Source organism: Geotrypetes seraphini, chromosome 6 (assembly GCF_902459505.1).
Source record: "Geotrypetes seraphini chromosome 6, aGeoSer1.1, whole genome shotgun sequence".
Lineage (NCBI taxonomy): Eukaryota > Metazoa > Chordata > Amphibia > Gymnophiona > Dermophiidae > Geotrypetes > Geotrypetes seraphini.
Genome location: NC_047089.1, coordinates 7,072,628 through 7,086,927, shown reverse-complemented (window position 1 = coordinate 7,086,927; position 14,300 = coordinate 7,072,628). Strand labels below are relative to the sequence as shown.

General features: G+C 45.1%; 1 protein-coding gene across 3 annotated transcripts in view; it reads right to left on the bottom strand.

Moving 5' to 3' along the window:
• Positions 1 to 14,300, bottom strand: part of ARAP1 (ArfGAP with RhoGAP domain, ankyrin repeat and PH domain 1) — a 331,554-nt gene that overhangs the window by 266,896 nt on the left and 50,358 nt on the right. For all 3 annotated transcript variants that reach the window (XM_033947923.1, XM_033947925.1, XM_033947924.1), the window contains exon 2: positions 6,721 to 7,512. In XM_033947923.1, coding sequence (XP_033803814.1) covers positions 6,721 to 7,454 — 734 coding nt within the window. In that variant the 5' untranslated portion in view covers positions 7,455 to 7,512. The remainder of the gene's footprint in view (positions 1 to 6,720; positions 7,513 to 14,300) is intronic.

The following is a 14,300-nucleotide window of genomic DNA, read 5'->3' as shown; positions in this document are numbered from 1 at the left end:
GCTATTCTGGTATTTTCTAGAGCCAAAAATAGACTTTTCTGAAGTAGAACCGGAAGAGGACCATATGTCTGTGTGTTCTGAGACTGATTTAATGGAAAATAAAACAGAACCGATGGATTGCAATGAGTTATACAGAATGCAGCCCTATGGGAGAATCACCACTGTGGCTTTGTAAAAGTAGCCCTAAGAATGAACACGTGCTACTTTTTCTCTTTTCCAAATTTGAGCAGCTGCGTAAAAACTTTCCCACGTGAAGAGCAAGAGGTCCTTTGCCTTAACACATGCTAATGTAGCTTTACTGATGGAGATTCAAAGAAAGAGTGTTTCTCCAAGAGAGTATTTAGGGGAAAAGAGTCAGACACATTTCACTATGTAAGAAATTTCTTTTTTTTTTTTATTTTTTATTTTTGTTCCTGGGTAAAAAGTGTTCTTTCTTAATTGCCTATGAACGGAAGTATAGAAAATGGCTATCATTCCCCTCAAACGTTGCTTTTCTGACCAGGACATCAATATTTTGAAATGGACCTTTTTTTTTTTTTTGCAGAACATTCCAGATTGATTCTAAGCTGAGTAAACTTAGGGGCCCTTTTCTGAGGCGGCAGACGCATTTTGCTATGGACGCGACCAGTATATCAAGAACCCTAATAAAGCCTGCGACTCATAAGGCTCTAGCCCACAGCAGTATTAAAGCATTTGAAACATCAAAATATCCAGCACCTGATGAAGTTCTGTAGACAACCATAGAACGAAACGGAGATCTTCCGTCGCACTTCATCTCTGCGCCTTGGTAGAGTAAAATCCAAGCTACGTATTACATAGATTAAATTGTGGGTCTCCATTAGGAGTAAAAATGAATAATTGAAGAAATAACATAAGAAATCTTAAACGTATCCAAAGGGGTGATTTATTTAAGGATTAAGACTTCATACAAGCATTAATTTATATAAATATTTCAGATATTTAAAAATAAAAAAATGCAAAAAGAGATGCTTTGGACTGCTAAGACCAATTCTAACAGCAAATAACCGCGAGCACTTGAGATCTTTTAGTCTCTCTCTCTCTAGAAAACATAAAACTAAGACAGGCTCATTCCAGCATAGGCCTATCTTTATTAGGGTTGTTTAAACATATTCATTGGCAATCTTTCAAGACAAGTGCTCCAGAGAAGCATCTGCCAAGATGTGCGATGCCTGCAAGGCAGATTTCGGCACGCCGGTTGGGGGATCAAGACAAACCTTGGGCACCTCACTTCACTTGCGAGCACTGCCAAAAAAACTCCAAAAGGTAAGACAAGTTTGTTTTTCACTAGGATGGCAGAATTATCTTCTATAAAATTTCTTTGAATGTTTCAGGTTTTTTTAATATATTTAAGGGGTCCTTATATTAAGGTGCGCTAATCGATTTAGCACGCACTAAATGCTAAGGCATCCATTATATCCTATGGGCATCTTAGCATGTAGCGTGCACTAAATCAGTTAACACACCTTAATAAAAGGACTCTGAAATTTTCAATGCTATTTGAAATATATATCATATGATATATGAAATATATGATATGTGATATATAGGAAATATGTTGTAGGAATCTCATTCATATTAGTCATAGGTGAAATAATTTATTGTTTTCATTACCTCAATTTCATTTTGTTCTTCTACAGAATAGTACAGAGGGGAAAAGAGAGCCATGAAGTTTGCTATCCCAACAATTTTTTTTTTTTGGGGGGACCCACTAACCACTCAAGCAACTGCTACCTCCAAACAAGATATAAGGAGCTGGTGTACAAGCTTGTTCAGATGCAGAATGAGGGTACGGCCAGTCACGTTATGTATTAAAGGCTTCCAGGACAAGACTATTTTGTAGATTTACTAATGACTTCTTCAAACCTGAATATAAGGTGAGTAATATTCAAGTACAGGAAGGATTTTCCAATCTCAGGAGTTGAGGCAGTGGAGGGTTTGGTAGCACTTGTGGAAGAAATAGGAACCGAATCCTGGCTTCCCCGCTTCTCAGCTCCATGCTCTAAAGGCTTCACCTCCTGCCTTCATTTGAAACAGCGGCAGAAGTAAACAGGACCACAAATTCGGGTTGGCCGGGACCCAATGTGTATTTAAGGCTCCTGCAATAGCCAGGAGACAGGGTCAAAGGGAGCAAGGCAGAAAGGTCAGAGTGAAAGAGAGAGCCACTGGATGGGTTCCAGGAACTAGCACATTTCAGGGTCTAAGGTACAACATCGGAGGTGGGCGCTTGGAGAGTCTTGAGCTGTGACGGCAAGAATCCATATCAGACAGATCTAAGAAGATAGGGGAGTTTCTTCAGGCAGAAAAGGCTTCGTTTCTACCTCCTGCCTAATAGAGGAGGAAGCTGGCAGAAACAATTCAGGGCAATTCATTGCTAAACAATCCACGGTCTATTTTTAACAGGTTTCCCAAGAAGCCTGTAAATTTAAAAGCACTAGAAAGCCCACATTATCATACAGTCTGTTCAAAGTGGCACAATTTTGTGCTTTCAAAACAGTAGTGAAGTCGGAGGGGGGGGGGGCTCGGAGGCCTGGGCCCCCTCAATTTTGATTTGAGACCCTCTGCTTTCATGGCTGCTGGGGATGCCAAGGCATTGCCTGCAGTAGTAGCACGTAATTCATTAAGGCACACTTAGCCACAAATGCTGGCTCTCTTGTCGAACTGAGCAGGTGTGGCAGAATTGGCACTAGCAACTGAGTGAACTAAGTACTGCTGAAGGTGGAAGCCAGGCAAAGGGATTTGTATACTACCTTTTTGTAGTTTTTGCAAACACACTCAAAGCAGTTTATATGCAGGTACTTCAAGCATTTCCCCTGTCTGTCCTGGTGGGCTCACAATCTATCTAATGTATCTGGGGCAATGGGGGGATTTAAGTGGCTTGCCTAAAATCATAGGGAGCAATGTGGGATTTGAACCCATGACCTCAGGGTGCGGAGGCTGTAGCTCTAACCACTGCACCACACTCTCCTCCAATACAATATCAGAAGTGAGCCAAGTATAGAGCAATGAAGCCATTGTGACATCACTGATGAGGTTGGCTCTTATTGGTGGAATGAGGCATTATGACATCAGGGAAAGGGATTATATACCACCAACCACATTCAAAGCAGTTTACATGTGATACTTCAAGCATTTTCCCTGTCTGTACCGGGGGGGCTCACAGTCTATCTAATGTACCTGGGGCAATGGGGGGATTAAGTGACTTGCCCAGGGTTACAAGGAGCAGCACAGGATTTGAACCCACAACCTCAAGGTGCTGAGGCTGTTGCTCTAACCACTACGCCACACTCTCCTCCAATACAATATGAGAAGTGAGCCAAGTATAGAACAATGAAGCCTTTGTGACATCACTGATGAGGTTGGCTCTTATTGGTGGAACGAGGCATTATGACATCAGGGAAAGGGATTATATACCACCAACCACATTCAAAGCAGTTTATATGTAGGTCCTGCAAGCATTTCCCCTGTCTGTACCGGGGGGGCTCACAGTCTATCTAATGTACCTGGGGCAATGGGGGGATTAAGTGGCTTGCCCAGGGTTACAAGGAGCAGCACAGGATTTGAACCCACAACCACGGTAGGGTTGTGGCAAACCACAATGCCACGGTAGGGATTATAGTGGCGAGTAGAGTTATGAGTTGAAGGCTGTCTGAAAAAGGGGGTGGACGGACTTAGAAAGTTTATTCCAGGCGCACGGGGTGGTGAGATAAAAGGAACGAAGTCTGGAATTAGAAGTTGAAGGGAAGGGTAGAGATAAACGCAGTTTATCTGAGGAACAGAGTTCTCAGGGAGGTGTGGAAGGAGAGAGAAGAGAGATACCGAGGGGCTGCGGAATGAACACACTTCGATTTATTATATCCCGTCCTCCCAGAAAGCTCAGGACGGGTAACAGGGGAACATACATAGGTCCCCGTTGTTTATTGAAACTATCTACAATACAGGAGCCCAACTACAACACTTAGGGACACACATAGTTTAAAAAGAAGGAACTTATTCAACATATGCAGTAGGTCCATACCAAGTGTCGATAAACAGAGGGCAACCTATCTACAACACATAGGAGCAGAGCAAAACAGGCGTGACACTCAGGCAGAATACAATGGATGATCATGAGAAATACACGCAGACGGAGTCAGTTCACATATAGGTCTTTAGTCCACAAAGAGAGGACCAGGACTGTGGTTGAGTCATTGGAAGAGGAAGGTTTGTACTGCTTTCCTGGAGTCCATTAGGCTGTCCAGAGACTTGATTGTAGGTTAGTAATAGGAGTTTGAGCTGTATGCAAAGGTGGAAAGGGAGTCAATGAAGTAAGTGATTTTGAGGAGAGGGTAGCGAGGTTGGCAGAAGATAACTCGTGCAGCAGAGTTTTGTACAAATTACAGGGGGGGGAGAGGTGGTTTAGCGGGAAACCTCTTAGAAGTAGACTGTAGTAGTCCAAGCGTAAGGTTACAAGAGTGTGGACAAGGGTCCAGGTAGTGTGTTCAGAGAGGAAGGGACGAATTCTAGAACAATAACAATGTTTCTTTAAAGACACATAAATATTTCTCTTTAATTCTTGTGGAGCATTATTCCGTGCAACAGAAACACTGTTTCTTGTGGATGACTACTGAAGTTCTTCTTCACCCAGAGAGTGGTAGAGAACTGGAACGTTCTTCCGGAGTCTGTCATAGGGGAAAACACCCTCCAGGGATTCAAATAGGGGAAAACACCCTCCAGGGATTCAAATAGGGGAAAACACCCTCCAGGGATTCAAATAGGGGAAAACACGCTCCAGGGATTCAAATAGGGGAAAACACCCTCCAGGGATTCAAATAGAGGAAAACACCCTCCAGGGATTCAAATAGGGGAAAACACCCTCCAGGGATTCAAATAGGGGAAAACACCCTCCAGGGATTCAAGACAAAGTTCGTCAAGTTCGTGCTGAACCGGAACGTACGCAGGTAGGACTAGTCTCAGTTAGGGCGCTGGTCTTTGACCAGAGGGCCGCCGTGTGAGTGGGCTGGTGGTCACGATGGACCACTGGTCTGACCCAGCAATGGCAATTCTTATGTTCATCAGATTGGGTAACTGCAATAAAGGTTTCTGAGAAAAACATTAATACTCTCTAGAAGGAGCATATAGAGTCACGTCATTTGACAAAAAGAAGAGAATAGCTTTGGAAAAAAAAAAGCTTTATGAATGAGACAATAAGATTTTGAAAGATAGTTGGCCAGATGGGGGGATTATGTCAAGGAGTTGCTGTCTGGATGGGATCATCTAGAAAAAGGAGGAAAGCAGTGGACAAAACTGAAAGGAGCTATTGTAAGGGCAACAAACCATTCTGTAAGGAAATTAAGTAAAAGTAAGAGGAAAAGAAGGCCGCTTTAGTTATCAAAAATACTCGTAGTAGCTGAGAAGATAAGGAAAAAGATGTTAGCTTTCATAAACTACAAAAGAAGACAGGCAAATATATCTGGAAAAGTTAAGAGAAGCAGGTAAAGTAGTCAGGAAAACAAAGCTGCAAATAGAAGAAAATATAGCCAACACGGTAAAATGGGAGGGGGGAACAAGACATTTTTTAGATATGTTAGAGAAAGGAGGAAGTGCAAAAGTGGCATTGTGAGACACAAAAAGTGAAAAGAAACTTAAACGTAAGGCTGAATTGCCTAACAAATATTTCTGTTCTGTGTTCACAGCTGGAGCAGGACTGCACAAAACAAACGCAAATAGGGATGGAGGTGTGATAGACCCTGATCGATTTTCAGAGGACTGTATTCGTGAGGAGCTCGCTAAACTAAAGGTGGATAAAGTGATATCAGAGGGTTCTAAGGAGACTTAGGGCAGTTCTGGCAGCTCCGCTGGTTGACCTTTTCATTGCTTCTCTAGAGTCAGGAGTTGTACCGGAGGATTGGACATGGGCGGATGTGGTCCCTCTCCACAACAATGGAAGTAAGGAAGAAGTCGGGAATTGCAGGCTGGTAAGTTTTGACTTCTGTGGTACGCAAATTCATGGAAACACTTTTAAAGCAGAGAATGGTGAGATTTCTGGAATCCGGGACCGGAGGCAACATGGATTCACTAGAGGCAGGTCTTGTCGGACAAATCTGATCAGTTTCTTTGACTGGATGGCCAGAGAATTGGAAAGAGGGAGTACACTAGATGTGGTGTATTTAGATTTTAGCAAAGCCTTTGACACTGTTCCAAACAGGTGTCTAATAAATAAGCTGACTGCCCTCAGGATGGGCCCCCAAAATGACGGACTGGGTCAGAAACTGGTTAAGTAGAAGGCAACAGAGGGAAGTAGTCAATGGAAGTCACTCTGAGGAAAGAGATGTTACTAGTGGCTTGCCTCAAGGTTTGGTTCTCAAGATTTTTCTTTTGCTGAAGGGCTATTTGGCAAGAATTGCCTCTTTGTAAATAATATCTAAATCTGCAATAAAGTAGACACCCCTGATGTCTACTTTATTGCAGATTTAGTGTGCAATCTGCACACTAAATGGTGTGCAGATTGCACACCAATCTGCACACCATTTAGTGTGGTGTGCAGATTGGTGGTGTATATAACATGATGGTGTTATATACATGATGGTGTATATAACATGAGGAAGAACCTAGTGAAGCTTAAAGAATGATCCAGAATTTGGCAGCTAAGATTTAATGCTAAAACATTCTGCAATGCTTCGGGAGAAGGTACAACGAACAATTCTGAAATATGAGACTTACCTGACAGGTCTCTTTGCAGATAGGGCTCTGGGTGGCAGTATCGGTGGGCGGAGGGGCAAAAGCGGGGGGACACCTCCTATGGGTCTGCTCTCAATGTGGTGAGATTTCACTGGCAAAGGAGGCAAAGCAGTTTCTGTTTTCTCTTCCAAATCCCCCTCCCTTGGAACATCCTCACCGTCAGCTGATGAAACTGAATCCAGCGACAAGTCAAAAGCTGTAGAAGTCATCAGACCTGAGTCCTGATGGGAGCTGATGTCGGAAGGGAAGAGCTCTGGAGAAGGGCCTGAGGAGAATTTCATAGGAGGACGACATCCCGACCTTGGAGGAATAGGGGGGGGCGTTTGGTTAAGTCTCGGGGGACTGCCTGTCCCAGTTACGAGAGGTTGCAGAGCGCCTAGGGCCGCTGTGTCATCTCTGACCTCGGGTTCCTTCAGGGGGCATAGGATGGGCTGTGGGCCACCTGAGAAATGGAAAATGTTCCGTTTCATAGGAACTGGTCTTGTTCCAGACTCTGCCATGGGAGACGGGTCCTCCCCCAATGACTTCTGAAGGCTACAGAGGATGCGCTTGCGGTGGCCCTGGAGGTGAACCCCAATCCTGATCAGTGCCTCGTCGTTGATGCTCCGGCAATCTGACAACTGACAGAAGTTGCTCTTTTCAAAGTCATCTGTGTACTGTTCCAGGTGAAGGGATCTAAGCCACTCGGCAACAGAGAGAGATGTGCTCTCCGCCATCACGTGAAGCTTGCAGAACCGCTTCCCTCAACTCATTTCACACGCTGGGCTCCTCCATCTAGTAAGAAAAGAAAATTCAAGTTCTCATCATACCAAGTAATTTGCATTTTAATAGCTTAACACATATTATTGATACTCTTATTTGAAATGGACGATACCAGAGAGAAATTGCTCCATTTGCAGAGGGGCCAGAAACACCATGACACCTCATCTCTACAATGGTTTGGAAGTGCTTCTCAGGCCCGGTCCTCAAAGCTTCAGGATTATCACAATAAATATTCACAGGCTACTCTATTAAACAGGTTAATTTGCATATTTTAGTTGCCCTTAAGAAAACTCAGAGTTGAGAGTCACCGTGATGTAATCTTTCATTATCATCACAGATATACAGAAAGTTATGATGGAAGTGAAGTGTGGCCTAGTCACAAAATGGCGGTGGGAAGACTTCCTGCAGTGAGACTGGCTTATTCAGAGCCAAAGTCTGACCAAATGCGTAGGGCTCTTGGACTCATTGTTTTTCCTGTGATCAGCCATCCCTGCAGTAGCCGTAAATGACCATCCCCCACCCCCGGTGCATCCTACAGTAGCATTGAATGTGAACTCTAGAGAATGACATGGGGACAGAATTTGTCCTATTCTCCATCCCTATCATCACGGTTAACCGCAGGAAACCATCCACATGTCATCAGAATATGAATGGGCCCAGCCACTGATCCTCAAGCCTTGCATTGAAGAATGCTGGTGGAGAAGGACTGTGGTTGAGAGAGACACTAAAGAATGACACTAAAGAATGAAGGTTGCCAATCAAGTGGAGAAGGCTTCCTCCAGGGCAAGACAAATGATGGGGTGTATCCGCAGAGGTTTCGTCAGCAGGAGACCTGAAGTTATGATGCCGTTGTACAGAGCCATGGTGAGGCCTCACTTGGAGTACTGTGTTCAGTTTTGGAGACCACACTACCGAAAGGACGTGCTGAGGATCGAGTCGGTTCAGCGAACGGCCACCAGGATGGTCTTGGGGCTCAAGGATCTCACGTATGAAGAAAGATTTAAAAAAATTGCGGCTGTACTCACTTGAGGAAAGAAGAGAACAGGGAGATATGATTAAAACATATAAGTACATCACGGGACGCATCGAGTCAGAAGATGATATCTTCTGGCTCATGGGACCCTCGACCACCAGAGGGCATCCGCTGAAGATCAGGGGAGGGAAGTTTCATGGCGACTCCAGGAAGTACTTTTTCACCGAAAGAGTAGTGGATCATTGGAACAGACTCCCACTCCAGGTGATAAAGGCCAGCAGCGTGACGGATTTTAAGAGAAAATGGGATACTCACGTGGGATCTTTAAGGGAGTAAATTCAGGGGGGGGATACTTGGAATGGGCAGACTTGGTGGGCTATAGCCCTTTTCTGCTGCTTTTTTCTATGTTTCTATGTTTCTATGTTTGCAGGGATGGTTAGAACATAAGACCATAAGTGTTCCCATACTGGGAGAGACTGAAGGTCCATCAAGCCCAGTATCGTGTTTCCAACAGTGGCCAACCCAGGTCCCAAGTACCTGGCAGATACCCAGAGTAGCAACATTCCAGAGTTAAGATTGTGGTGTCATAATGCCTTATTCCACCAATGCCTCAGAGCCAACCTCAGCAGTGATGTCACAATGGCTTGACTGTCCTATACTTGGCTCACATAAGAGCAATCATACTGGGACAGACCGAAGGTCCATCAAGCCCAGTCTCCTGTTTCCAACAGTGGCCAACCCAGGACCCAAGTATCTGGCAGAAACCCAAAGAGTAGCAACATTCCAGAGCTGAGATTGTGATGTCATAATGCCTTATTCCACCAATGCCTCAGAGCCAACCTCAGCAGTGATGTCACAATGGCTTCATTATCCTATGCTTGGCTCAAATAAGAATCAGAATATGACTGGGTCCAGCCACTGACCCTCAAGCCTTGCATTGAAAAATGCTGGCATAGATAGACACTAAAGAATGAGACCCGATGGTTATCTGTTCCCATGTCAACTCCCCCTATAGGCCAGCCCAGAGCACACTTGGAGGGAACAGGTAATGCAGTAATTCCCTTATCTGGCAGACTGATCCTTATGGTACATCCCAGCATGCACTGCAGAGAGTCAGATACTGCCATGTTGTAAGATGGCAGCACAGAGGCAGGAGCGAGTGGGTATCATTCCTACCTCCCATCTTCAAGTTACAGGGGTTAGGAGGTGGGAGATACATGGAGGTCATTTATGGGGTTGGGGTTAGGAATGTGGGGGTCAGGAGGCAGAGGCCCCAGATTGCAGTCATTTGTGATGTTGGGGATGTTTTTGAGGTCAGGGCTGGGAGGTTCTAGGAGTCTTTGGTGTGTATCAGTGATCTGAGGTGAAGTGCCACATTTCCCCTTAGATCAGCCTCTGTTCCTTTTCACCCATGTTCTTAGCAAGGTAACTCTCTGTGCCTCCTGTGACTGGGTGTTAGATCTTATTGGACCCCTGTTAGGTTACACAGGTTAGACAGTTCTAAATCTAATAGATGCTGACATTGTCGTCTAGACCAGTGGTTCCCAACCCTGTCCTGGAGGATCACCGGGCCAATCGGGTTTTCAGGCTAGCCCTAATGAATATGCATGAGAGAGCTTTGCATATAATGGAAGTGACATGCATGCAGATCTGCTCCATGCATATTCATTAGGGCTAGCCTGAAAACCCGATTGACCTGGTGGTCCTCCAGGACAGGGTTGGGAACCACTGATCTAGACATTGGGACACTGGATCATCTGTTGTTCTATTGTCCTTTGATACTCAACTTTTGGAAGTCAATATGGGGATAGATTATACTTCTCCCTCCGGATTCTCGGGGGATAGGGGCAGTGCTGGACCGCAAATGGTGAAATACCGCAAATATCTTCTGGTCAAGCTCTGGCCCACCCCCGCCTCCCTCCCGCCTTCCCCCCGGCATCACTTGGTGGTCTAGCGGGCTTTCGAGACAGGAGAGATCTTCCTACGCTCCTGCCCCGTGCAGATCGCCAATAGGCAATGGCTGCCGTGAGTTCTCATAGTCTCTCGAGACTACGATGGGAACTCTCCACAGCCATTTCCTATTGGCGATCTACATGGGGCAGGAGCGTAGGAAGATCGCTCCTGCCCCGAAAGCCCGCTAGACCACCAGGAAAGGCCAGGATGCCGGGGGGAAGGCTAAACTATGGGGGGTTTTCTTTTTTCCCCTCCCCAAAAAATCACGAATATGTGAAATCGCGATTGCCGAAACTGCGAATGGGGAGGGGGAAGTGTAATCTCATATTGGCATCAACAATTCTATTGACATATGAGGTAGTCATATGTGGAACATTACTGCATATTAAGCCCCCCATGGACCGCTATAATGCAGGACAAAGTGCCAGGTTCTGAAAAGCTGTCCGGACCCCCGGACATGGCCTCAAAAAGGGGAATTCCGGACTTCTGGTAACTCTAATATAGGGTTACCACATTGCTCCAGAAAAAGAAGGTAGGTAGGGTTAGTTGCAGTTAGGGCGCTGGTCTTTGACCTAGGGGCCGCCACGTGAGCGGACTACTGGGCACAATGGACCACTGGTCTGACCCAGCAGCAGCGATTCTTATGTTCTTATGTTGAGGCAACTGGGTTTTATTTCCATTGTAGTCAATAGAATTCCAGTCAAGATGCCCCAATCTGTCCTCCTTATTTCCATTGCTTTCAATGGAAGTAAAACCTGGATGTCCCACTGTATCATTTCCTCTACCATAATCTCCCCAATATCCTGTCTAAATTTGACTGTAAGCTCTTCTGAGCAGGGACTGTCTATTGTATGTTAAAATGTACAGCTCTGCGTACACCTTTCAGCGCTTTAGAAATAATAAATGGTAGAAGTCGTATGTCTCAACCCGTCCTCCTTTTTCTAGAACCATATGGTAACCCTACATCAGTGGTCTGAAACACAAACCCTTTGCAGGGCCACATTTTGGATTTGGAGGGCCTCAGAAAAAAATAGTTCATGTCTTATTAAAGAAATGACAATTTTGCATGAGGTAAAACTCTTTATAGTTTATAAATCTTTCCTTTTGGCTAAGTCTTAATAATACTATTGTCATTTATAGCTAAAGAGACATATGATCAAGAAACTGTTTTATTTTACTTTTGTGACTATGATAAACATACCCAGGGCCTCAAAATAGTACCTGGCGGGCCGCAAGTTTGAGACCATTGCTCTACTTCACAGGTGTCAAAGTCCCTCCTCGAGGGCCGCAATCCAGTCGGGTTTTCAGGATTTCCCTTATGAATATGCATTGAAAGCAGTGCATGCAAATAGACCTCATGCATATTCATTGCAGAAAACCTGACTGGATTGTGGCCCTCCAGGAGGAACTTTGACACCTCTATCCTATTGATTTTAAAATAATTTCCTTGTAGCTTCATCGAGTGTCCCTTAGTCCAGGGGTAGGCAATTCCGATCCTCGAGAGCTGGAGCCAGGTCAGGTTTTCAGGATTTCCCCAATGAATATGCATTGAAAGCAGTGCATGCACATAGCTCTCATGCAGATTCATTGGGGAAATCCTGAAAACCCGACTCAAGGAGGGACTTTGAGACCCCTGCCCCTTGGAGGGTTCCCATAGAGCAAGGGTGTCAAAGTCCCTCCTATAGGGCCTCAATCCAGTCGGGTTTTCAGGATTTCCCCAGTGAATATGCATTGAAAGCAGTACATGCACATAGATCTCATGCAGATTCATTGGGGAAATCCTGAGAACCTGACTCAAGGAGGGACTTTGAGACTCCTGCCCCTTGGAGGGTTCCCATAGAGCAAGGGTGTCAAAGTCCCTCCTATAGGGCCTCAATCCAGTCGGGTTTTCAGGATTTCCCCAGTGAATATGCATTGAAAGCAGTACATGCACATAGATCTCATGCAGATTCATTGGGGAAATCCTGAGAACCTGACTCAAGGAGGGACTTTGAGACTCCTGCCCCTTGGAGGGTTCCCATAGAGCAAGGGTGTCAAAGTCCCTCCTATAGGGCCTCAATCCAGTCGGGTTTTCAGGATTTCCCCAGTGAATATGCATTGAAAGCAGTACATGCACATAGATCTCATGCAGATTCATTGGGGAAATCCTGAAAACCCCACTCAAGGAGGGACTTTGAGACCCCTGCCCCTTGGAGGGTTCCCATAGAGCAAGGGTTTCAAAGTCCCTCCTGGAGGGCTGCAATCCAGTCGGGTTTTCAGGATTTCCCCAGTGAATATGCATTGAAAGCAGTACATGTACATAGATCTCATGCAGATTCATTGGGGAAATCCTGAAAACCCGACTCAAGGAGGGACTTTGAGACCCCTGTCCCTTGGAGGGTTCCCATAGAGCAAGGGTGTCAAAGTCCCTCCTGGAGGGCCGCAATCCAGTCGGGTTTTCAGGATTTCCCCAGTGAATATGCATTGAAAGCAGTACATGCACATAGATCTCATGCAGATTCATTGGGGAAATCCTGAAAACCCGACTCAAGGAGGGACTTTGAGACCCCTGCCCCTTGGAGGGTTCCCATAGAGCAAGGGTGTCAAAGTCCCTCCTATAGGGCCGCAATCCAGTCGGGTTTTCAGGATTTCCCCAGTGAATATGCATTGAAAGCAGTACATGCACATAGATCTCATGCAGATTCATTGGGGAAATCCTGAAAACCCGACTGGATTGCGGCCCTCGAGGAGGGACTTTGACACCCCTGCTCTACATGGATAGAAAGACAAAGAGTAGCAGAAAGAAGCCAGAATTATGATGAGATCTCCAAGGGCTGCCATTGGCCCCAGGCCTTGCATTGAAAACCACTGCTCTAGAATGTTCTTCATATCAGATAGTTAAAAATGGCAGCTCTGGTGAAGCCCTGAAGAAGATGAGCTGAACAAGAATAAAGCTGCATTAAGGGGGAAGAGGAACTTGTATACTGCCTTTTTTTGTCGTTATACCCAGGACAATAGAAGATTGAGTGACTTGCCCAAGGTCACAGGGAGCAACACTGGGATTTGATTCCACAGCTTCAGGATACAAGGGGAGGTAGCTGAACATGTAACTAGGAGTGCCGGCTTTTGACAGGCTTTGTTTTTAAACTGGCCTCTAAAGCTAGACGATCAATAACAGCTGAAACTGGAACTGGGGCACAATAGAGAACATGACTCGCCCAAAGCCACAGCCTAGCTTAGTGGTAGAACTGGGATTAGAACTGACGCTCAGGGTAAGAGAGTGGCCAATCCAAAGAGTCACCGACAGAGCCGGGATTAGAAATGAAATCGCAGAGCAATCAAATGACCAGCCAAGGGTCACGTCTGGAATTCAAAAGCTGCTCAAACAACAACTGAGCTGCAGTTATAAAAGTCTAAAGCTCAAAAGACAAAGAAAGAAAGCAAAGCTTGCACTCAGGTATTCTCATCTAGGCCGCAGCACCCGCCCCTCCATTAAAGGTGCATCTCCAGAGATAATCCCAGATCCGTCTGTCCCAGTATGGCAGTTCTTAATATACACAGAATAAGATAAAAATTGCAAAGAAATATACCATTCTGACAGTTTAGTGAACCAAACTAGCCACTGACTCTATTAATTTTTTAGATCTTCCTTCGAGTCAACCAACACACATATCAATAAGAAGATCTTATGTGGATTAATACTTTATACGCTCACAGACCTCAGTGATACCATCTGTATGCCGCTAAACTTTAGATCATACAGAAACAATTGGTATCCCTAATCGTCATCGGTCTCAATACTTTTTAAATATTTTCAATAAATATATTTGAATATTAAAGTACTCATCTTATACTATGCGGATGGGGGTAAGCACTCCGACGTAGTCCTACGTTT